At 31.7% G+C, this 26,457-nt stretch overlaps 1 protein-coding gene across 1 annotated transcript in view; it reads right to left on the bottom strand.

Annotated features, from left to right (window-relative positions):
* SMC5 (structural maintenance of chromosomes 5) overlaps nucleotides 1-20,091 on the bottom strand; it is a 44,857-nt gene extending 24,766 nt beyond the window's left edge. Inside the window, exons 1-5 of the mRNA XM_065504624.1 lie at nucleotides 19,901-20,091; nucleotides 19,459-19,840; nucleotides 15,176-15,354; nucleotides 14,856-15,102; nucleotides 9,858-9,956 (exon numbers count right to left, since the gene is read on the bottom strand). Of these exons, the coding sequence (XP_065360696.1) occupies nucleotides 9,858-9,956; nucleotides 14,856-15,102; nucleotides 15,176-15,354; nucleotides 19,459-19,840; nucleotides 19,901-19,947 (954 nt within the window). The 5' untranslated portion in view covers nucleotides 19,948-20,091. The remainder of the gene's footprint in view (nucleotides 1-9,857; nucleotides 9,957-14,855; nucleotides 15,103-15,175; nucleotides 15,355-19,458; nucleotides 19,841-19,900) is intronic.
* Nucleotides 20,092-26,457: the final 6,366 nt, after the last annotated feature.

The raw sequence follows: 26,457 nt of genomic DNA, 5'->3' as shown, positions 1-26,457 counted from the left end.
GGCGATAGTGTGTTCCATAGCTGCCGCGTCAAATATTATGACATATATCCTCTCGTGATATCCACACTTGTGTTCGCCACTTGTATAGTAGAGGCTTTACCGGGGGTACCACGAAAAATATACACTTTTAAGGTCAAGGTGAGTGGAAGCAGTGCCGAGGACCTGGATGGTTAGTTAGTGTAGAAATAAACTAGCCGCTAACAGCTCCCCTACGCTATTGTAAGTAGTTGCCTAGTCCACGCACGCCGTCACTGCGTGGATGGTCTGTTGTTTTACGTGCCTACTCGTGGGAACAAAATTGAGCGAAACGAAAATCAAAAACTTACAACTACTATGGAAGCTTCCGATTTCAGGGATATTAAGGAATCAGAAGGGGGGGGGGTATCGGACAGCACCCTAGAAGGTGATTTAACCCTGACGGACGTTCATGCCAGGATTTTGGAGCATGAAGGACAGATGTTAAAACTTGATGTGGATGGTCTTTTGGGACTGTCGAAAGACTCCTTTGGGGAAACTTGTGCCACTCAGAGGTTGGAGGAGTTGGTTCTGCTATCTGATGATGAACATGAAATCACTATGATTTCTGTTCAGAATCAGGTGACAGATTGGCGCTAAGGTCGCCAATCTTGTTCGGCAGGTCGCCGTGGAGGAGTCGCCTAATGCCACTCCACGAGATATTGAAAAACCAGGCCGAACGAAAGAAGATAGGGCAAAAAATTACACCAGGAAATCTCTAGCCTTTCTGGCAAAGATGGGAAAGAGGGATCCTGGGTCATTGACTGCAAAGGAGAAGTACCTTCTCAAGAAGCACAGACAGGACGTCGGTAGATTTGAAAGAATTTACGGCCCTGTAAGTGTACTCTTGGGAGTGTCTTCTCCTGTTGAGCAGCAAGTGGTAGCTGCTGTCGATCTGGCTGACACCCAAAAGGGTATAAGGTCGACAGCTCCAACCACTAGCAGTGCGGTAAACTCTAAGGAGGGGGGGCTCTTCTACTATCCTACAAATCGGTGCTTCGGCTAGATCTGTGGATAGTAGCAAGAAACCACCCATAAAGGTGTCAGGTGCGAAGGGAGTGAAGAACCCTCCGGCCGATCCCCTTAAGGGTGCCCGTATGGGTAACATTAAGGGAAACGGATCCGATGGTCCTCAACCTCAACGTGGTTGGGAAACTTGGCGACCAAAATCCTGCCTTAAAACTAGAAGTGATACGCGCTTCGGAGCTACCACTAAGGTCAATAGTGACAGTATGGATTCCTCCACCCGTAAGACCGGTGGAAACCATACTGGCACTATTGAAAAAACAGAACGTTGATCTCCCTATAGACCAATGGAAGGCTGTAGCCTCGATCAACTTAAAAAGTTCCGCTGGAATAAGGTATGCAGACCAAAAGGAGGAAGACTGAATGCTAAGTATTGCAAAGGAACAATTAAACATGGAGGAGGCAATGTAATGGTCTGGGGTTGCTTTTCTGGTCAAGGATTTGGGCCAAATCATAAAATTTATGGGATTATGGATCGGTTCATGTACCGTGATGTATTGAAAGCTGTAATGTTGCCTTATGCCAGTGAAGAGATGCCAATTATAGGGAACTTCCAACAGGATAACGATCCTAAGCACCCCTCCAAAGTTTGTAAGACTTGGCTACACAGCAATAAGATTCAAGTTCTTCATTGGCCTGGTCAATCTCCTGATCTCAATCCTATTGAGAACTTGTGGCACATTGTTAATATGAAAATAAATCGTGAAAATTGTTGAAATAAGGATCGGAAATTTTTACGATTTATTTCATGCCGTTAAAATAGCCTGGGAAGGAATATCGAAAAAGGAATACCATAAAAACATATTATCTTCTATGCCAAGAGATGTTCTTGTGTCATCCAAAACAAAGGATTTGCAACAAAAAAACTAACTACATTTTTTTATAGTATATCCTTGAAGGGGTGGTTTAGTTTTGTCCGTTTCATTTTCTACCTTAAAATATTTTTGGATTTTAAGTAACCTCTTATAGAAAGGTTAACTTTGAAAGTATTTGTTTATCAATACTAAACATATTAACAAATGAAAATAATACATAATAGATATTTAAAACTTTGATTTTATACAAAAAAATACCATATGAAAAAAATTCATTGAGGGGTTGCTTTAGTTATGGCCAATACTGTATATGCCGTATGAGGTATCAGATCCACCAGGCAACGAGGTGCTTGAGCTAACGGCGTATGCAAAAAGGAGAGGTGCTATCCTGGTAATGGGATGTGATGCAAATGCTCATCACAGCCAGTGGGTGCGTGCGTCTATGATTTCATAAGGTGAGTGCGTCCAGAGGTGAGTGCGTCTATGATTTCATAACTGTCAATAATTTAGTTATTTGTAACAAAGGCAACATGCCCACGCTTAGGAACAAGAATAGACAGGCGGTTATAGATATTACATTGACGAACCATGATGATAATTTCGTTAGAGATTGGAGGGTATCCACGGACTGTTCCTTTTCGGATCATAGTAGGATTACCTTCACCTTGGACTTTAACTCGTCTGCAAGGGTACCATTTAGGGATCATAGGCGGACAAATTGGGAAACCTTTCATGATAAGGTTCGTATTGGGTTGGAACAGTCTACTTCATGTGAACTGATACCATCCAATTTGGAATATACGGTGAACAATTTCACTCGTTTACTAAATGAGAGCTATGAATCATCATGCCCAATAAAATTTCCCGGGAAGCGTAAACAGCCAAAATGGTGGACTAAGGAACTTCGAGGTCAGAGGTCGACGGTTAGGAAATCTTTTAATAGGGCGAAGCTCACTAGATTACAAGGAGACTGGAACAACTACAAGGTGTGCTTCAATAAATACAAGGGAGATCTGAAAAGAGCGAAGCGGAGTTCATGGAGGAATTATTGTGAATCCGTTGATAACGTAATGAGGTTTCGGAGAATTTTATCCAAAGACCCAAAGGTCATAGGGTACATTCAAAGAGCTGAGAACTCATGGACGGAATCCAGCTCGGAAACACTCTCCCTGCTTATGGAAACTCACTTTCCTGGTTGTGAAGGTATAGGCACTAGGGCTGACGATCATTGGGTTAATATGCCTGAGGGTACTAGTCATGACTATAGACAAATTGAGGAAATAGTCACTATGGAAAAACTAGCCTGGGCGGTGAAAACTTTCGACCCGTACAAATCACCGGGTCCGGATGGAGCATTTCCGGCGATGCTATGTAACATCCCGGACACAGCACTATTCCTTTTTGCGGATATCTACAAGAGTTGTCTCAGTAGGAAGTATCTGCCGTGCGGGTGGAGGGAGGTCAAGGTTGTATTCATACCTAAGGCCGGTAAGGCCAGCCACTCGAAACCAAAGGATTTTAGACCTATTAGCCTATCGTCTTTTCTTCTGAAGACATAAGAACGACTGATAGATCTACATCTAAGGAGCAATATAGATACTCACCTCATTAGCAACGCACAGTGGTATGAGAATAAAAAAGAGGAAAATAAATCTGTAACTTCTAAACCCTTACGCCGATTTGAATGAAATTTCACATGCGCAAAGAGGAAGTGGAGTCGAGTTTAAGTTTTGAATTTGGACCTCATGACCCCACCAGGAGCGGGACCAGGGGTTCCCAAAGTAGGACACCTCGGGTATGTTCAATTTTTAAAATGATCCTATTTCTTCGTTTGTGTTCCGATTTAACAGAATCTCCTCGTCGAGCACTACATAAAACCTCGTCATAGCTATCAATTATCTCTTATAGCTTAGGAGATATTCGCATTTGAAAATTTAATTTTCAACATTTTTACCAACCCTACACCAGTTTTTTGGTGACCGCGGTTCCAAATATTCTCCGATTTTATCCATTTTTCTTTTATAGGATTAACAATAGATCTGTATATCAAATAAAGAAAGATGTGTTTAAAAATCATGACTGTAACATGCATTTGAATATAAAAAAATTAAAAAAGGCGTTTTTTCGCAATTTTTTTGGGAAAAAAGTACATTTATTCTTTTTAAGTTATCTAAAAATTTTCTAAGAGGATGTATAATGAATTTGTACTTTTTGAAAAGCTAAAGTTAGCTTTTCAAAAAGTACAAATTCAGCCAAATATTTTAAATGAAAAAAACATTTATAATTTTTTTATGTAAAATTCAACTTTAGGGCAAAAATTCTCAAATCGCATACTCGATATCAAAATATAGTAACCTATTTTAGATGGCCCAATAAGTTCTTAATTATTTTGTAAAGGGTTCTGATAACCCCGCCCCTATTATGGATATTATAGCCAAAAAACGAAAAAATCCCATTTTGGGGATTTTTCAAGATTTTTTTGGGAATTGCGGGATACTTGATAACAAATTTCAAAATTTGTTTTTATTTTTCCATTTTAAATAGAAAAATCTACATAACTGTGAAATTTCATTAATAAATATTCATAAATAAAAATTTTATTTCAATTTGAAAAATTTGTATCTATGCAAAATTCCAAGGCGTATTAATCAGGTGAGAGCGTCTCGGCAACAAATACAACAAAGACAATATTTGTTATTTGTCAAGGGATTGAAAATGTCAAAAAATATATAAAAACAAACAATTAAAAAATAAATAAATTATAAGTTTTTATATAAAAAATATTAAAAACGAACAAAGTTTGCTCTAACAATGTTTTTTTCTTAAAGATTTAATATTAAAAACGGCGAGCGGGGATAGAAATCTAAATGATTCCAGCGGAACTATCAAACTATCCATCTATGTATGTCCGTCTATCTGTTTTAGATACAAAACAACGTCCAAAATACACAGCCAAATTCTTCTAAGGAGTATTGAAATTCAGCAAAAGCTATAAATTGATGCATTTTCACCAAACAATTTCCAATACTGCTTATTTTGGTTTTGCAAATATTATTGTTTTTGTTTGAACAAATTTATTAATTTATTTAAACAATTTTCAGTTTTTTATTATTTTAATTTTAAATATTTCGAATGTCAACAACAAACAGTAAACAAATTTTTGACACTTTGAAACACAACATAAATAAACAAACAAAAATCAGCTGTGCTCGTAACTTCACCTTACTGAATACACCTTGCAAAATTCCATAAAAAACATTTTTTGTCATATTTTTCAAAAAAGTATTCCATGAATTTTTTAATTGTCAAAAGTTATATACATTTTTGAAAAGTAGACAAAATCCTCTATCCATTGCTATATAACATGTTTTTTACGTGTCAAATAAATTAGGGAAAACTTAACAACTCGCTGAGAATTTACTTGTAATTTTTTTTTAAATCGGAACACAAACGAAGAAATAGGATAATTTAAAAAATTGAACATACCCGAGGTGTCCTACTTTGGGAACCCCTGGTCCCGCTCCTGGTGGGGTCATGAGGTCCAAATTCAAAACTTAAACTCGACTACACTTCCTCTTTGCGCATGTGAAATTTCATTCAAATCGGCGTAAGGGTTTAGAAGTTACAGATTTATTTCCCTCTTTTTTTATTCTCATACCACTGTGCAACGCTCAACATGCCTACCTCAAGGGCTTCATGAGGTGGTCGGTTGTATAGAGCACAGTCTAAAGCATAGGGAATATAATTTAGCTGCGTTTCTTGATATAGAAGGCGCCTTTAATAACATTAGGACAGAGGCAATTGGGGACTCGTTAGTAGAACTTAGGGTTAACGACTTCCTAGTGATTTGGATAATCTTAATGCTGGAAAGCAGGATTATCAACTCAACCCTAGGGGACGATGTGATTAGAAGACGGGTTACCAGAGGAACACCACAAGGTGGAGTGCTTTCTCCTCTTTTGTGGCTACTGGCGGTTAATTCTATTCTTAGGACCTTCGAATCTAAGGGTAGGAAGATAGTCGCCTTTGCGGATGATGTGGTGATCCTGATCAAGGGAAAATTTCTCTCAACTATCAGTGACATCATGCAGGATTCGCTTGGCGATCTCTCGTCCTGGGCGAAAACTAACGGGGTGGGTGTAAACCCATCAAAGACAGAATTGGTGTTATTTACTAGGAAGTACAAGGTAGAGAGCTTTAATTTGCCGAAATGACGGTGTTGAGCTGAGTTTATCAGGGAGAAACAAGTATTTAGGAACCTTCCTTGACAATAAACTGTCATGGAAAATAAATGCGCAGGAGAGATTAAAAAAGGTCCTCAATGCCTACTATACATGCAGGAACTCAATTGGTAAGAACTGGGGCTTGCGACCTAGTATGGTCAATTTGATCTACACTTCTGTTGTTAGAAATATTATTACTTATGGTTGCACAGTGTGGTGGGAGGCAATGAGGAAACGTAGCTACAGGGCTATACTCAATAAAGCTCAAAGTTGTGCATGTCTGGACATCACAGGTGCCTTAGGTAGCACCCCACAGGCGGCCTTGAATATAATCCTAAACCTACTACCCATTGATAAATATGTTGAGAGTGTGGCAACAAGGAACTTACTCAGACTATCAGAGTCTTCTTTGGTAAAACCCTTGCGGATAGGTCACACTATGATATTGTATGAGGCAGACGACTTTTAGCTTCGGTGCATCACCCCCAGTAGAGTTCCCCACTAGGGATAAGTGGGTTGGATCCGATCAACTGTTTGATGGGTGCGCAGTTTTCACTGACGGTTCCAAGATGGACTCTGGTACAGGGGCCGGGGTATATTTGGTCGACTATGATATCAAGCGCTCATATAGACTCTCTAACGTGTGTAGCGTCTTCCAGGCAGACATCTTCGCGATCTGGAAAGCCACAGAGTTGATAAAGGTGACAATATACGTAGACAGTCAGGCGGCACTAAAGGCTCTGGAGTGTCATCTAATACACTCCAACCTAGTGGGGACTGTAGGAAAGCTCTAGAGGAGCTATTGGTACACTACTCAGTAAGATTGTGTTGGGTACCAGGGCACTGTGATATACAGGGAAATGAGGTAGCAGATGAACTGGCTTCGGGATGTTTAACCACCCATTTGTTACTACTATAGATTAATTTACGAAAAATTCCGCGACTATACAAATCAATCCTGGGGCAGTAGGTCAGATTGCAAAGTGTCCAGGGCCTTATGGCCAAAACTGAATGCAAACGCGACTGGAACATTGATAGAGTTGGATAGGTATAATCTCAGGATTCTAGTAGGAGTGATAACCGACCATTGCTCAATTGGAGCCTTTAAGAGTAAATCGGATTATGGCACACAGGAGTACTGTAGAGTGTGTGGGGATGCAGAGGAGCTAGAGACAGTAGAGCACATTATGTGCAACTGCCCTAGGTTACAGGGTCACAGACTTAGATGGCTAGGCAATAGATTTCTGGACGAACTTGGTAGTGTTGCTGGCTGCAAATTAAGCAACATACTAGGTTTCATTAAGGGAATAGGGTGGCTATTTAAGGGACGTTCTACAGCGATTCCAAATCCGTGAAAAGATCTATCTATCTTTCTTTCTTTTTTCAACAGGCGGTACTTTGGTCTCTTCTATTACTCTAAGGCTATCCTCTTTTTCAAACTAAGGGAATCACAATGGACCTCAAGGTCTCCGAGTGGAAGTGCACACCCCTTCCTAACCTAAGGCGGAATTTGGAAAGACAGTTTCAGAAGCAACAATAAGCCACGCCATTAAAAAAAGGATTCAACAGCCGTATTGCTCGAAAAACATCTTTCGTGAATTTAATGTTTTTTTTTGGGGGATTTTTAAACGGCCGTTTAATAATCAGTTAAAATTTACTAGGGAGAATATAAAAAAAACATGTAAATTGGTGGGAAGACGTAATTTTCTCGATGAAAGCAAATTTAACTTATTTGGAAGTGATGAAAAAACTATAGCGGAAGCCGAATTAGGAAAAAAAATTACTCCAATAGTTAAGCATGGAGGAAGAAGTGTAATGGTTTGGGGCTGCATATCAAAAAAGTGGTTGGGAAACTGGTATTAATCGAAAGCATTATGAACAAGGATGTTTATTAGAACATTTTGGGAGACAATTTGAAATAATCTGCAGAACAAATGGGATTTGCAAGAACTTTTGAATTATATCAGGACAACGACCCTAAGCTAAAGCCCATGTTATACGTGAGTGGATGCTTTATAATTGTCCAAAAGTGATTAATACACCTGCTCAGTCCGCAGACATGAATCCCTAAAAAAAAAAATATCACCGATTTTTTTAATATTTTATTGTATATACCACCTCAAAGCCGGGAATTAAATGTTATTGAGTACGTGTAGGAAATTCTACAACGGAAGATCCGAAAACATCTTATTACTTGTGCACCAATGTTAAAGGAGAACCTTCCAGAAAAATGGCAAAATATAACTTCCGCAGAACTGGAAAATTTAGTTGCTTCGATGCACAGACGCTTGTAGATGTCCGTGGTGGCCCATCGAAATATTGAATTTAATGAAAATTTGTATTCGCTGAAAAATGTTTATTTAGTGTAATGTATGTAGACTTTTGTCAACATATTTTTTTAATTTTTTGTGAATAAAAGTTATATTAATTATAAATTTAGCGATATTTTTTTGTTATATTACTCAAAATGCATTTGAAATAAAACTGAATCATTACTTTTACTTATTATGGTTTAGAAGTCCGCGAGTTACGAAAATAATGGTCGTATGTAGACTTTTGTCGGTCACTGTATATGGAATTCGTAAATAGTATTTATATTTTTAGTATGTATATAATGAAATATTAGCTATGTTCAATAACTAAAAGTTGTTACTAGTTAGTAACAATTGTTACTGGAAAAGCGTTCATTAACTCAAAAACTTGCAAGTAGAGAAAAAATCAAGAGCGTATAAATTTTAGAGAGTATTCTCTCGTTGCAAACTATTACAAGTTCTATTTTGAACTCGTAATAGTTAGCAGCTTATATTTTATATGTTTTGTGTTATTGTTTATTTATTTAAAATTTTATTTTTCTGGTGAAAAAATGTCAAAACAAAAGAATTTTCAATAAAATTTAAGAAAATGTGAGTATTTATACATTTTAAAAGGAATAAAGGCCGACTTCATAAACGCAGTAATGCAAAGCAATTACAGGGCAAAGCAATACTTTGTGACATTCATGAACGCATAAATGTTTTGTAAATAATCATAAATAAAAACAGTTCACAAATTTAACAGATGCTGCGCATGGACAAGCATTGCCATACAATATTGAACTTGCGACATTGCCAAAACAAAATCTATTGCGTTTATGAACACTATGCATTGCAGTGTTGCTTTGCAAAATGCGTTTATGAAGTCAGCCAAAATAAGGAAATTGTGTGTATAAAACAATTGTTACTGGAAAAGCGTTCATTTACTTTTTACTATTTTTGAGAATTTAAGAGACTAATTTAGTAAATTTTGATTTTATTCTCTCGTTGCAAGTATTTACTGGGAAAGTAAATGAACAGACCTATTATTTTGTTAAATATTTGTTGCAGTTTTTATTTAAAATTATGAAATATTTAGCAATTTTTTTTACTAATATAGTAGTCATTTTAAACTCTGAAATAAACAATAAGTGAGAAACACAATTTTTAGTTTAATTTAGGTTTAAACGAAGAATGTAGATTATCTTTATCTCAGAAACTAGCTCTAAGAAATGCAATTTAATAAAGGATATATAATTTTATTTCAAATAGAACAGTCAAATAACAATTAACCTGCGAAATTTTTTCATTTAATTGCACTTCCATATAAAAATTTGATATAATATTTTCACCTAATTTTACATCTAAAGTTTTAATCGATTATTGCATATTAAAGAAATTTAAAAATCATTTTGGCTTTTTAGGCTTTGTATTACAAATAAAATAAAAATTTAAGAAAAATATAGTAAAATTATTATTTAACAAACCTCAAATTTGGATTTTTCTTCATTTATCCTCTTTTTTAATACTTCTATATTTTGTATTACTTCAGATTTTTTCCCCTCGGCAATTCTCAAATTACGGTCCTAAAATGAATGAAATAGAATATTAAATTTTTTAAATAAACGCTATGCAACCTCTTTCAAATGCGATAACATTCATAAAAAGGCCTATTTGCACAAAATTCGAGTATATTTAACCAATTTTTTGTTTTCTTCACTCAGTATGCAAAGATTTTTTTGACACCATTCATATTGAAAAAAATGAAAAAACCAAACATAAACATTGAGAATTTTTTGTATTGTTTTTGCTCATGAGCGCAAACTGTACATTAATATAAACGTACGCAGCAGTGATGTTAACCGTACGGTAATTACCGTATTGTACGGTAATTAAGACCTCCGTATGGTAGGCAGGTAATTTCTACATTTGTACGGTAATTTTAAAAAGTTTAAATTTTTAAGAATTATGTACACATCTGCTCAAAATAATAGATACACCAAAATTTATTTTTTAAAAACGAAAAAAAATAATGGTATATTGTAAAATTATAAAAAAAATTCAGTCGATTTTTATTTATAGTTAAAAGGAGAGTAAAAAACAAAAACAAAATATTTCATAATTAATAATAAATATTATAAAGTAAATTAAATTTCTTAAATTTCGAAAAATTTGGTGCTCATAATAATAGATACATTTTTAAAAATTCTTATTAAACAAAAGCTAATAAATTTTATCTTAAAAAAATTAGTTTATTATTAAAGTAAAGCTAGTATCCAGTATATCCACCTTTGTTTTGTAAAACTTTCTCCACTCTTCTGGGCATACTGGATATCAAGTTCTGACACTTCTCCAATGGAATCTTGTACCATATTTTTTGCGTTTTCTCCCATAAATCGTCTTTATTTTTGAAAACTTCCTTCGAAAGCCTTATCTTTAATTCACTTCACAAGTTTTCTATTGGGTTTAAATCAGGGGATTGGCTGGGCCAGCTTAAAACAGGTACGTTATTCTCCAAGAACCAGTTTTTAACTAATCTTGAACTATGTTTTGGGTCGTTGTCCTGCTGGAATGTCCATATTAATGTCATATTTTCCGATGCATATGGAAGCATTACGTTTTCCAATATGTTTCTATACCCACTAGCATTCATGGTATCTTCTATTCGGAATATCGGACCAACACCATTCCATGAAAAGCAACCCCAAACCATTATGTTTCCCCCGCCATGTTTTACCGTCTTTTTTGTAAATTTAACGTGGAATTCTTTTCCTTTTGGTCGGCGTACATTTCTTTGGCAGTCGTTTCCAAACAAATTTATTTTTGTTTCGTCGCTCCATAAAATATTTCTCCATTTTTTTTCGCCTTCACACCCGGACCATTGTAAGTGCTCTTTAGCAAATTCCAATCTTGTCTTGATATTTTTTTGGCGCATTAGTGGCACTTTTCTGGCAATTCTTCCCGGCAATTTAGCTTGTAAAAGACGACGACGAACTGTTTGTGGACTGATTTCGTTACATAGCTCCGCAGAAATAGCTTTAGATGATATGAAAGGGTCTTTTTTAACCATAAGGACGATCCGCCTATCTGTTTCTGGACTGGTTTTCTTTGGTCTACCGCGAGTTTCTCTTTTTTGTTTTTTAGATAAAACATTTTGGACAAAATGTAAAGATCTTCCTATGCTCTTTGCTATTTCCCGTAATGATTTTCCTTGATTTCTCATCGTTTGAACAATTTTTTTCTCATCTTCGGTACAATGATGATTTCGTCCCATTTTCTTCAAAAGAGTCCTATTTTTTATAAAATTGTTGCTAAAATTTAAATTATACTTACTGTTTCACGTAAATAGGTACAAAAAATTGCACAAAAAAAAAATTGTATATAAACAAATTACAAATTACTGAAGTGTATCTATTTTTATGAGCAAATAATTTTTTGTAATTCAAATAAATTCGTTTTTAAAAATCAACATGAAAGCAAATAGTTGCCAGATTTAATAATATGATGTATTCTTAACGCTTGCGAGGAAATTTTCAATGTTACCGCCATTTAAATTTTTTCCTATTAGGTGTATCTATTATTTTGAGCAGATGTGTATATCCCAAAAGTAATATTTGGGTCTACATATGATATACATGTTTCTCATTAAAATAATCATAAAATTTTGAGGATTATGACGGTAAAGTAATCTATGATGGCGGTAAAGTAATCGCAAGTCTTTCAAGTATGGATATTTCAACATACAAATTAGTATTGGAAAAATAGTTTTGAATCAAATCAAATGCAATCATTAAAAACAGTGACGTAATAAATCCCCAATTGTTCGATACCAATATTTCTGTAATTCCATTAGTTTTGCATTTCCCAGAAGAAGAAAGATGTTGATAAAAATGACATACTTCTGTTTTACAAACTTGGTCCTATATTCAAAATCCTCTATCTTTGATATCACGAAAATTACTATGTTTTACAATTATTTCTTCCTAATGCAAAAGCCTCAATCTTTTCAAATAATTAGTTTCATGTTCATGTTTTCTTACTAATTTAAAATGATTTTTTCAATCATTTAAAAAAATGAATTACCATGAAAATATTTTACTTTTTGTTTTTGGAAAATATAATTTCCATGGCATAAAAATAAATGGTTAAATTTGGAGTTTGCTTAAAAAAGTGTCTAGTTTTAAAGTGTTTTTTATCTTATGTTGTATTATTAGCCGTTATCTTAAATAAATCACATTAAAAACTGACAGATGGCATACATGAAATCAAAATATTTTAATTCTATTAAAATCCAAAATCCTCTATCTTATCATTTGTATACATACTAGGGTATTCGAATTATTCGATTTTTCTCTTGTTCGAATAAAACAAATAATTCGAATAAGAGATTTTAACTTGTTCGAATAATTCGATCACACGTTTAAAATTAGTCGAATTGTTCGAATAATTTAATTTTTTTTAACACATTAAAGAATGAATTTTTGATGTTGGTTTTTTTATATTTTATTGTTAAAGAAAAACAAAAAGTAACGTTAAAGTTAACAATTCAAGTATTGATAATGTTAAAAAACATTCGAAAACAAAGTCCATCATTAAATTTCAACAAAAATATTCTGATCAGAATAACTCCCGAACAATCTACAAAACAATTGACTAGCAAACACTTTAGTTTCCGTTTTGGCATGATTCTGAATTCAAATAACTACAATATAAACGTATTAAGAACTTTTTTATGTCGTTCATTAATTCCGATTTTAAATTGAGTAACTAATTCTTTAGTAAATTAATTATTCACTATTTCTAAATTATTTATAACATATTTATAACATATACATCAAGCTCTACCAACGTTGCCGAATCTTTGCTTAATAAAGTGGTCTTGGGGAATTACACAATAAAGGGAATCTGTCCAAAGTTTGATATCATTGTCAGTGAACGTGGCTAATTTTAAGTCAGGCAGTGCATGATTGACGCATTTACAAATACGCAAAAAGTTTATTACCATGTTAGACAAAGATGTCCAACGATGTTTAACATCATGTATAAGACGAACTCCTTGCTTTTCTTGCAACAAAACGTTAGTTTGCAATATTTGTGTTTATCATTCGATTTATTAAATATTTTGCAACACTTACGTATGCGGTTAATAACATCACTTATATACATATATTTTAAGATCATGGCCTTCATCTATTTCAATGTAATCATTATAAATGTCATCCTCAATATCACTTTCGACGACCGTTTCAAAATCACATTCTCCATCACATTCAACTCCACTTGAATCTAAGTTAAAATTTTGATTATTAATTGCGATTCTTCTAATATTTTGCCAGCTAAATAATAAATATTTTATTCCGTACCTTTTATTTTCATTGGTTCAAGTCCTAAGTTAAACATTTTGAAAGATTTGTTTTTAGAATTGTAACTTCTTGCAGTAATATTTATATATTTATAGAAGGAGCTATCTCATCTACAGTGACCGAAAGTCCCTTTGTCTTTAGTTATTTGTCGAATTTCAGAAACAATACAATTTTTGTGAGTCTTATTACTTATTTAAATTTGGAATTATGAAAAATTTTAAGCAATTTATTCGATTATTCTACATAAAATTGTTCGAATTATTCGTTATTCGAAAATGGCCATTTTTAAATTGTTCGAATAATTATTCGTAAGAAATTATTCGATTATTCGAACGATCATTAGTCGAATGAATACCCTAATACATACACATTGAATATTTTGTTAAGAAAAACCCTCTATCTATCATAAAGCCACCAATAATGCAAAATTTTAAAAAACAATTATATGTGAAAAACAATTATAGTGGCTTAAAATAATAATTGTAGCATACCGAATTTTAACAACTCAAGTAATTCGCGAAAAAAAATGATTTTTGGCTTCCCTGAAAAGTTGTGTTTCTTAAGATAGAGAGTTTTGAATATAGGCCCTCGATATATTGAATTATAAAAATAAACCAGTTTCAATAATAAAATATTATTTTTGTATAAAACTTTGGATACGGTAATTTTACCTAAAAAACGGTAATTTTTTTAGGGCTGTACGGTAATCGAAATTAAAAAGTTAACATCACTGGTACGCAGCTAGAAAAGAAAAGAGTAAGAACAATATTGAAACATTCTGTTAAAAAACGTTTAAGAAACGTTTGGTACTTGATTTACTCATTATAATAGAGAACACAGTACAAAAAAAAAACAATATGAATAAAAAATACGTTTCTCTATCTGTTTTGTACTCAAATGTAGGATTGTAACGGTAAATTAAATAATGCAGATGAGTGAAAAGCTAATCGTTTCGTTTTCTCTCTTTGTCACTTGAAAAGTTTTTGTTTTGTGTTTGCTCATGTACAATACAATATAAAAATTTTGATTTGTTTTGTTTTCATACTCTGCTTTATATTACATATATGGAATAATAAAATAAAAAAAAATTACAATACATACTTCATTAAATTCAATTCTTACCCTTTCTTCAATTTCCTTTTTTAATTTCTCTGTTGTGGTATCAATCAAATTCTTTTTATTGTTGATGGCTTTATATTCATGATCACATTTTTTAAAATGAATTATCGCCATTTTGCGATCATTCTCATATTCTGAAAGATCGCTTTTTAACTTTTCGATTTCAAGCATTAGTTTCTTGGCGTTACACACATTTAATTTCTCTTCGATATCTTTGCGAGCATTATATCTTTCCAATTGTACTTTAAGCCTAAAAAATATAAATTGTTTAAGTTATTTTAAATGTCCATACATAAAGATTCATTAACAATTTAAATACATACTCCTCAACACGAAGCTTAGTTTCATCCAGTTTTTGAACCAAAATCTTATGCTCCGAAATGCCGTTTTTTTGTTCATTTCTTAGTTGCTTTAACTTCATAAAATTATCAATTTCATCACTTTGGCAAACCGAGTTGATAGTATTCTGAAGTATTTCCGGAGGTTCAATTTTGGCAAAGTCCTAATAAAAAATAGGTATTTAACAAAATATTAGTTTATAAACAATAGGGTAGGCCTTAAATTGTACATTTTCGATTATCGGTGCTCCCAAAATCTAAAACTATTTTTAATTGGAAATTTTTTAAATTTCAAATTTCTTTTTTATTTTAATATTGAGCCAACACTCGAAACTTCAAATAAAATGTGCATCATCAAAATGTTATCCGATTTTCTTTAAAGTATTATCCAGTATTAGTATAATAATTTTAGACCTTGGTATAGGGATCCTAAAAATATGTTTTTTCAAATTACTAATTTTAGAAAAAATGTGTAATTCGTTTAGAAAAAGAACATTTTCAAATCAGAAAATTTATAATTGTTTAAATTTTGTCACTATTTTCTATAAGTATGAATACCCTGAGAAGTATCTCAATAATTCCCGACCTGTTATATATAAACATTTATGTGTGTGAAGTTAAATTCGAATTTAACTAGCACAGACAAAAACCACATTTTTTAACATTGATCATTTTACAGTCAACATAGCACTGTTAATCACTTAACAGTCATCATAAATAAATTGTAGTACATGAAATATATCTGAAATATGTATCTGAAATAATTTCAGAACTATAAAAAATAATAAAAAAATAAATTTCTGACGTGAAATAAAAGTAAGATAGTAAGAATTAATATTGGAATTTAAATAAAATTGAGTTTTTTGAAAACAAAAGCTGGAGAGGATTAGTGATCATTTTGTGAACTGGGTGAAAGGTTCGCATACTACACTATATAGAAATGTTGGTGCAATGAGCACTTGTTGGAACTGTTATAGTGGGATACCTGAAATAATCTTGGGATTTGAGAAAACTTAAGTTTTTTGAAAAAAAAGCTCGAGATGATTTGTGACCATTTTGGAAACTGGGTGAATGGTTCGCATACTATACTATATGGAAGTGTTGGTGCAAGGAGCACTTGTTGGAACTGTGGTAGTGGGATATCTGAAATAATCTTGGGATTTGAGAAAATTTGATTTGAAAAATAGTATTTTTTGATAAATTTTCTGGAGAGGATTTTTGTCCATTTTGGTAATTGTGTGGAAGGTTCGCATATTACACTATATACATATGGTGGTCCAAGAGGTACTTGTTGGCACTGTGGTAGTGTGATATCTGAAATAATCTTGGGATTTGAGAAATTTCGACTTGAAAAATGTAATATTGCTGGAGAGGATTAGTGTCCATTTTGGGAATTGTGTGGAAGGTTCGCATATTACACTATATACATATGGTGGTCCAAGAGGTACTTGTTGGAACTATGGTAGTGGAATATCTGAAATAATCTTGGGATTTGAGAAATTTCGACTTGAAAAATTTTATTTTTTTAAAAAAAAATTCTGGAGAGGATTTTTGTCCATTTTGGGAATTGTGTGGAAGGTTCGCATATTACACAAATCTTGGAAATTTCTCAAATCCCAAGATTATTTCAGATATCACACTACCACAGTGCCAACAAGTACCTCTTGGACCACCATATGTATATAGTGTAATATGCGAACCTTCCACACAATTCCCAAAATGGACAAAAATCCTCTCCAGAAAATTTATCAAAAAAATACTATTTTTCAAATCAAATTTTCTCAAATCCCAAGATTATTTCAGATATCCCACTACCACAGTTCCAACAAGTGCTCCTTGCACCAACACTTCCATATAGTATAGTATGCGAACCATTCACCCAGTTTCCAAAATGGTCACAAATCATCTCGAGCTTTTTTTTCAAAAAACTTAAGTTTTCTCAAATCCCAAGATTATTTCAGGTATCCCACTATAACATTTCCAACAAGTGCTCATTGCACCAACATTTCTATATAGTGTAGTATGCGAACCTTTCACCCAGTTCACAAAATGATCACTAATCCTCTCCAGCTTTTGTTTTCAAAAAACTCAATTTTATTTAAATTCCAATATTAATTCTTACTATCTTACTTTTATTTCACGTCAGAAATTTATTTTTTTATTATTTTTTTTATTTTTTATAGTTCTGAAATTATTTCAGATACATATTTCAGATATATTTCATGTACTACAATTTATTTATGATGACTGTTAAGTGAGTGCTTAACAGTGCTATGTTGACTGTAAAATGATCAATGTTAAAAAATGTGGTTTTTGTCTGTGCTAGTTAAATTCGAATTTAACTTCACACACATTAAACATTTTTGTTTCTTTCACACATAGAAAATAGTTTTAAAAATAAAAATTTTTTTATTGATATATTTGCCCAATTCACAATTGACGTTGTAGTGTTGTAGCGTTGTATGTCGTAAATATTTTTCAAACAAATTTTTCGAAACAAAAACAAAACATTAATAAAAAAAATTACGACATACAACGATACAACGCTACAACACCAGTTGTGAATTGGGCAATTTTATACTTGCAATTAATGTACAATAAAATAAAACTAACCGTAATAATTGGTATATATTTTGAAATGTTAAAAAATTAAATTTTTTGGGTCATCCCTGGGAATAGGTTAAGGGTATCCTACGAAGGCAAAAACTCATATACAACTCATATATTAGCTTTTATTTTAATATTTCCCAAAATATGTTAATTTTGTTCCTACATTTCTTGTTCTAGTTGCCTGAGACACTTAAATGGCCTGCCGAATTTTTAATAAATAACATTTTTTAACAAATTTTTGTATTTTATATCTCATTACAACGTCAATTTTAAATTATTTAATTTATCGATATTAAAGTTAGCTGATATGTATCTAAGTGTAGGTAGATATAGGAATAGGTACCAAATTGTGAGAACTGAACTACATTTTCGTTCTTCTAAAGGTACTTTTTTAATTTTCTTTGATAATGGATCTGAGTGAATAAGAATCCAAGGGGGAGACTTTATGGTACTTTTTTTATTCTAATAAAACTTTTTGAATATAATTATAATTATGAACCTGGAATCACGAAGTTAGAAACATATAATGATGAATAAGTAAGAACCCGCAAAAGGTGTATTTTGTGGTACTTTTTAAATTTTCTATAATAATGGACCTAGTAACATAAAATTAAGCATATATGGATCTAAGTGAGTGAGAATTCAAAGCGAGGACTTTATCGTACATTTTCTTTAATGTATATAAAATTAAGCTTATAAGGTTCTTATATTATTTTTTCTTTATTCTAATGATAATTTCTGAATTTTCTATAGCAATTGACCTAGAAACCTGAAATTAAGCTATATGGTCGTAGGTAAGTGAGAATTCAAGAGGGAGACTTTTGCTACAATTTCTTTTCACCAATGTACATAAAACATGAAATAAAGCTCATATGGAACTGAGCTTGTGGGAATCCACAAGTCGGAGTTTATGGTACTTGTTGTTTGTTTTAATAATACGTTTTGAATTTTCTATAATACTTTTATTTTAATATAAAAAAACGCTAACGAATTAGCGCGTAATCTGCTAGTTCTTTATAAAAAATCGACAACGAACAAAATCATTTCTGAAACACAACACAAAATGGTTCACTTTGGAAGAAATCAAGATACCAGTTTATATTTCCAAACATTTTTTTTTGTGTTAATATTAATATTTTTTTTTGTATTGGCAAGCTACTTTTATTATTGTACTAGTTGACCGCCCCGGCTTCGCCCGGTAGCATTTACTAATGTTAGTTCGTCAAGTTTCTCCAACCCGCATACTCCAGCCTGATCATATTTATTTGCAAATAAATTATCTAAATTTGTGCTGCATACTTTAGGGAGCTTTTTAATACAAAAGCTTTACAAACCATCTCCTGAATATTTCGAATCGAATAAAAAAAAATCAGCCAAATCGCTCCAGCCGTTCTCACGTGATGCCATTACATACATGGACCATTTCATTTTTATATATATAATAATAAGATAACTTTAAATCCAAGAGTTAAAATATAATCTTGAACACTAACAATCTTCGAACCTGAAACACTATTAATGGTGAAATTAAATAGTAGTGGATGATTTTCAACCTACACTAGTGAAATTTAAATAAGCCAGAAATATTTTGAATCAATTAGAAACATTTATATCTTCAGTTTAGTGATATCATTTGGAACTTTGTAACACGTACATACCTGAACTTTATCCTGGGGCAAAAATTGACAAAGGTTACTTATTTGAATGTTGTAATTCGAAACAATTGCCAGAAAATTCTTCTTGTTCATCGATTGTCCGTTTACAAAATATTGAGACTTGTTATTTATATCGAAAGATCGCTGAAAAGTTGTTGTTTTGGAGTCCTCCTCATCTTCGCGATCGTACACTTCAACATAAACTTTAGCAGATTCGCAACCATTTTTCACATAATCACCGATTGCCGTGGATCGGGCAAGTAATATCGGTTCACCTCCCAAGCTAAGAACAATGGCTGATACTAAAGTGGACTTTCCCGTTCCATTTGGACCAATAATTACATTTAGATACTCCGATGGTTCAAATACGACATTACTGTAAGTACTGAACAATTTGAATAAGTAGGTACGTATTGTTTTTCAAATGTAATTTTTCTATATTTACACAAAGTTTTTGCAGCCAACAGTTTTGATTTTACCAAATCTTGACATCTTTAGGATATATTTTGTTTAAACAATTGCCAATTCAAGATTTGGTGCAAGGTACGAAATTAATTTATGATTTATAAAAAAAAAATCATACAAAATTTTATTTAAATGCGCCTTTTGTTGTTTGTTCTTTTTAATACGAATTTAGACCAGTGATGTAAAAGTATTAAGTATTTGGGTAATGAGTACTCAAAGCAGGCTGTTTTTGAGTACTCGATAAAATACTTTCAGAGTTGCATTTTTTGTATATACAAATGTTAAAGGCCAAATTAGTTTGTACGTTCCGTTCCGTAACGAATTAGCTGTTTTGTTTTTAGCTTACCTGCACAATTGTGTTAGTGCAAAAGTATGAATATGTTGAGTTTTTGCAACTGTTACTTTACTACGTTTACACTCACGGCTTATTCACAAATAAAAATATTGCATTTAGAAAAATTAGCCGCATAAACATTGAATTAATTTTTTATTTGCGAATAGCTAACTCACGAAAACAATTCCTGATTAACGACACTATTTGCATATACGATTTTAAGCATTGCCATATGTTTTAATGTTTTTAGTTTATTAAGACGTTTTTAAAATATTTCATTGTGTTTTTGCATTAATTGGAATGCAAGACAAATATGAATTTTAGTTTCTATAAGTTTGCATTTAAAAAAATATAAAATTTATCATATTTTGTTCAAAAACATTACTACCAAATTATTAATGTTTACCATCCGGCATAACATAAAAACAAAAATTTTCCAGTGGCCCATAATCATAGTCAAACACTAAAGTCGGTTTTTTTTAAAAACAACTTTAAAATAAAAACCAGCTTTTTATTAATTTGCAACCATAGTCAAAATTAAAGTATGTTTTAAATTGAACCGACTTTAACGGGGTGCCACCGCAAATGTAGAAAATGTTTTCATACAATATACAACAAAAAACAGACAAGTGGCAACGCTGAACAGCTGACATACAAAATTAAAAAAAAAAATCAAAAAAACGTAAACAATAAAAGTAACCGGGACATCTAAAGGGTGGATTAGCCGACTGTAATGTAACCTTAACGGAACGGAACAGCTGATCCTATCTATTGTGTGTAAAGTAGTTAAAGCAGTTATAGTGACAAAATGTAACTTAACTGTAACGTCTGAACCTGTTAAAAACAGAATTTCTTTACGTTTCTACGTGACATTTACTAACGGTGTTGTCAACTTGTTGTTTTTAAAAGTCTTGTATAAAAAATACTTATGCTCAGAACGCTTAACAATATTTTCAATGTTCTAAAAATGTTTTAAATATTTCATTAATATATGTAAATACATAAATAAAAAACAAAATGTAAGAAAAGTAGTAAGAAAAGTTTTTAAGTAGAAATTTATAACCGATTATGGCCAATAGGCTAGGTTGTTGAAAATAAATAATAATAAAAAAAAAAAAGATAAACTCACTGTTTATTGTTGATGTTTTGTTTAAGCTTTGATATTTTTACAAATAAAGCATGAGTGCCTGTAATTCTCATTCACTCTATAGTTTGATTTGTATAATATCTTTAGTTTTTCTAAAGCCTTTTGGGAAAAGGGTTGACGAGGTACAGTGTGTATTACACAGATTTAGGTTAGTTCAAAAGAGAATGAGAAAAATGTCTGCCTTTCAATTTCTGCATTGTAAAAGGGGACAAAGGAACTAGCATATCCCACAACAATAAATGTCAGTGAATTTATCAATAATTGGGAAATTTAGCACAATTCTTACTAAAAAAAAACTTTTTATTGTTATGGTAATATTTACTTATACAAATTAGTTCTTACAAGCATTTATAAAATGTATACTAATAATAGTCGAAAGTAATAAGTTTGAAAATATTAAATTAATATTTTGTTTCACAAATTAAATTAACAAATTAGGGCCATTATTACAACTTGCCTTTATGTTCGAAATAGTGAAGGTAAAACTTTATGCAATAGAAAAAGGTACCCTTAAAGTTAACTATTACTATTACGAACATAAAGGCAAGTTGTAATAATGGCCCTTAGTATAAAGTACAATACAATATTAATTAATTTTTAAGTTATCGGACCTTTAATAAATAAAGTCTGTATGACAAGGTAATAAATAATATTTATAATTGTCTCCTAATGGGTTAATATAAACATATATGAAGTCACTTCGAAGCACTTCACAATGATGATGAATACATTATGTGTACGGTTTATATATAAGTACTATTACCAAAAAAGTTTAATAATTTTTTTTTTAAATCGCAGAACAAAATTATAAAATCGCTTGAACAGTATTTAAAACAATTGTGTTGATAACACTTTCAAACAGCTGTTAAAATTTGTTTGTTTATGTCAAAAACATATGACACATTTTAAATGTTCTATAATCGCACTAAAGTGTTACGTTAAGTCAACATTACGGTTACATTTCATCAACGGTCGGCTAACCCAGCCTTAAAGAAAGAAAGTTGTTTGTTGTGGAAAAATATCATAATTACGATATTTTGGTACTAATTTTATTGATAACTGTTAAATAATTGCAAAATCTCTACCAATATCTTGTAACTTAAACATTTCTTACTTTGCGACGAACTTTTTTAATCGGCGAATAACAGCTGACGCTGTTGTTAAACGAGTTAAAAACAACTTTAGCTTGTCTATGATAGACCTAAAGTCCACTCTTAAGTAAAGTCGAGTTTAATTCTCTTAAAATGTACTTTATTTTTGACTATGATTATGGGCCAGTGAGTTAGTTAATTGCAAATAATTTTTATTTGCGAATAGGCTACGTATAAACGTAGTATATGTCGTTAGTTTTTCTGTAACGTTGCTGTTGCGGATGAATCTATAAAATATATATAAATTTGTACTAATGTATGTAAAAAAATTTAGTTTTAATAAAATCTTGCAAATAAATTCATTAACAAACAATATACATACATATCAGAGAACGGATTGAATGCTCTATTTTGTGCTTTTGAATGCATTCACAAAAAATGAGCCTTTTGTTGACAATATAGTACATTAATTCTATAAAGCAATGCATGGCATTATTCATAAAATGGAGTGCAACGAAAAATGATGCATTTATTGCTTGTCTTCTATAGAAGTAAACTAACACTCCCAAAAGCAACGAATACTTAACGAATGGTGTGAATGGTTTTAATACTGATAGAATGAATTTACGTACATGTTAAAAGTTTTACTGTACGCAAGTTTAACTTACCATATTGGTGTTGCACAGTGGTATAGAAAAAATAGAGAGAAATAATCTGTAACTTCTAGACGCTTATGCATTAAACACATTCAAGACAGCAGGCTACCAACTTCAATCTGTCAAAAATAAAATGCACACGTTTATATGGAGACGATTATTTTAACGACAGCACAGCTACACGGCCACACGACTACTCATGCCGATGTAGCCGAATTAGGCTAATTTCTATTTTTGTCAGCTACAAAACAGAAATAGTGGTGCTTATATAATAAACAAATGTAAATCAAATTAGTGCTTAAAAAAATATATTTTTTTACTTAATTAAGAGAAGTTTCTGATAACCATATTGAAATAAATTAATAACAGGTACATAATTAATTATAACCGTATATATATTTTTACTCAAAATAATTGTTTCAATCTTAATTACTTTGGAATTTTGTACGATTATTTTTTATTAAAGTGGCACCACTGAATTATAAATCAGCTGTTTACTTTGTAGCTGTCGTCTTTAAAATAATTCAGTAGCTGCCACACGACTACAACTGTAACCAGCAGAATTTGTGTTCGTGTAGTCGTGTAGCCTGCTGTCTTGAATGTGTTTAATGCATTAGTCCGAAAAGAGGAAATATTGTCGAGTTTAAGTTTTGAGTTTCGACCTCATGAATCTCCTTGCCGAGTACTATAAAAAACCTGGTCGTAGCTACCAATAATCTCTTATACCTTAGGAGATATTCGCATTTTAAAATTAAATTTTCAAAATTTTTACCCACCCTACTGCAGTTTTTTGATAATATCGGGACTAAATATATGCCGATTTTCTCCATTCTCCAATTTTGTGGGCTAACAATAAATATATATGGGGCATTTCATGTCAAGTGAACCAACTTTTGAAATCGATGTCTTCCGATCGGGATGAAATTTGCACCAAGGTTAGCTCTATTGGATAGTAACTCAGACACAATTTTTCAACAACATCGGTCGAGAACTCTCTGAGTTATAGGGGGTAAAATTTTGACAATTTGGTCAAACAGGGGTTTTTTCTTATCCATGTAACTTATTACCTATTGTTCTTAGCAAAATGTGTCCCAAATAGTATGGATAGCTATTTCTTCGATCTTTCGAAAAAAAATATTTAAAAAAAAAAATAAAAAATTTTTAATATTTTTTTTCCGAAATCAAAAACTTTTTTGACTTTTTTTTAAAATGGGTCCTTTTTTTTTTTTTTTTTCTTAAAATAAAGTTTAGATATTTTCCTTGAACACCTACTTGGTCGCTTAGTGGGATGCGAGTGGGATATCTATCAAAATAAATATTTTGTAACTCAAAACATAAAATTTTTGACTTTTTTTGCAAAATCAAAAACTTTGTTGACTTTTTTTTTTCAAAATGGACCCTTTTTTAATCTTTTTTTTAGGTCAAACAAAAGCTTAGATATTATCCTTGAAGACCCTTTTGGTCGCTTAGTGGGATGCGAGTGGGATATCTATCAAAATAAATATTTTTTAACTCAAGACTTACAATTTTTTAATTTTTTTTTGCAAAATCAAAATTTTTTTCCAAATGGGCCCTTTTTTTAAAATTTTTTTTGTAGTCAAAAGAAAGCTTAGGTCCATTCCTTTAAGATATTTTTAGTCCCTTAGTGGGATGCGAGTGGGATATCTATCAAAATAAATATTTTGTAACGCAAGACATACAATTTTTTAATTTTTTTTTGCAAAATCAAAATTTTTTTCCAATATGGGCCCTTTTTTAATTTTTTTTTGCTCAAAAGAAAGCCTAGGTCCATTCCTTTAAGATATTTTTAGTCCCTTAGTGGGACGCGAGTGGGATATCTATCAAAATAAATATTTTGTAACAATTTTTTAATTTTTTATGGCAAAATCGAAATTTTTTTCCAATATGGGACTTTTTTTTAAAAATTTTTTTTTGCTCAAAAGAAAGCTTAGGTCTTTTCCTTTAAGACCTATTTTGTCACTTAGGAAGATGTGAGTAGGATATCTATTAAAATAAAAATGTTGTAACTCAAGACATTCAATTATTGACTTTTTTTTTGCAAATTCGATTTTTTTTTCAAAATGGGCCCTTTTTTAAAAATTTTTTTTTAGTCAAAAGAAAGCTTAGGTCCATTCCTTTAAGATATTTTAGGTCCCTTAGTGGGATACGAGTGGGATATCTATCAAAATAAATATTTTGTAACTCAAGATATACAATTTTTGATTTTTTGGCAAAATCAAAAACTTTTTTGACTTTTTTTTAAAATGGGCCCTTTTTGTATTTTTTTTTTTTGCTATAAAGAAAGCTTAGGCCTATTCCTTTAAGATGGTTTTGATCGCTTAGTGGGATGCGAGTGGGATATATATCAAAATAAATGTTTTGTAACTCAAGACATACAATTTTTGTGTTAAAACATTTATTTTGATAGATATCCCACCCGCATCCCACTAAGGGACTAAAAATATCTTAAAGGAATGGACCTAGGCTTTCTTTTGAGCAAAAAAAAAATTAAAAAAGGGCCCATATTGGAAAAAAATTTTGATTTTGCAAAAAAAAATTAAAAAATTGTATGTCTTGCGTTACAAAATATTTATTTTGATAGATATCCCACTCGCATCCCACTAAGGGACTAAAAATATCTTAAAGGAATGGACCTAAGCTTTCTTTTGACTACAAAAAAAATTTTAAAAAAAGGGCCCATTTGGAAAAAAAATCGTATTTGCAAAAAAAAAAGTCAAAAATTGTAAGTCTTGAGTTAAAAAATATTTATTTTGATAGATATCCCACTCGCATCCCACTAAGCGACCAAAAGGGTCTTCAAGGATAATATCTAAGCTTTTGTTTGACCTAAAAAAAAAGATTAAAAAAGGGTCCATTTTGAAAAAAAAAAGTCAACAAAGTTTTTGATTTTGCAAAAAAAGTCAAAAATTTTATGTTTTGAGTTACAAAATATTTATTTTGATAGATATCCCACTCGCATCCCACTAAGCGACCAAGTAGGTGTTCAAGGAAAATATCTAAACTTTATTTTAAGAAAAAAAAAAAAAAAAAAAGGACCCATTTTAAAAAAAAGTCAAAAAAGTTTTTGATTTCGGAAAAAAAATATTAAAAATTTTTTATTTTTTTTTTTAAATATTTTTTTTCGAAAGATCGAAGAAATAGCTATCTATACTATTTGGGACACATTTTGCTAAGAACAATAGGTAATAAGTTACATGGATAAGAAAAAACCCCTGTTTGACCAAATTGTCAAAATTTTACCCCCTATAACTCAGAGAGTTCTCGACCGATGTTGTTGAAAAATTGTGT

Source organism: Calliphora vicina, chromosome 3 (genome assembly GCF_958450345.1).
Source record: "Calliphora vicina chromosome 3, idCalVici1.1, whole genome shotgun sequence".
NCBI classification, from domain to species: domain Eukaryota; kingdom Metazoa; phylum Arthropoda; class Insecta; order Diptera; family Calliphoridae; genus Calliphora; species Calliphora vicina.
The sequence above is the reverse complement of the archived record's forward strand: the minus strand, read 5'-3'. Positions and strand labels throughout refer to the sequence as shown.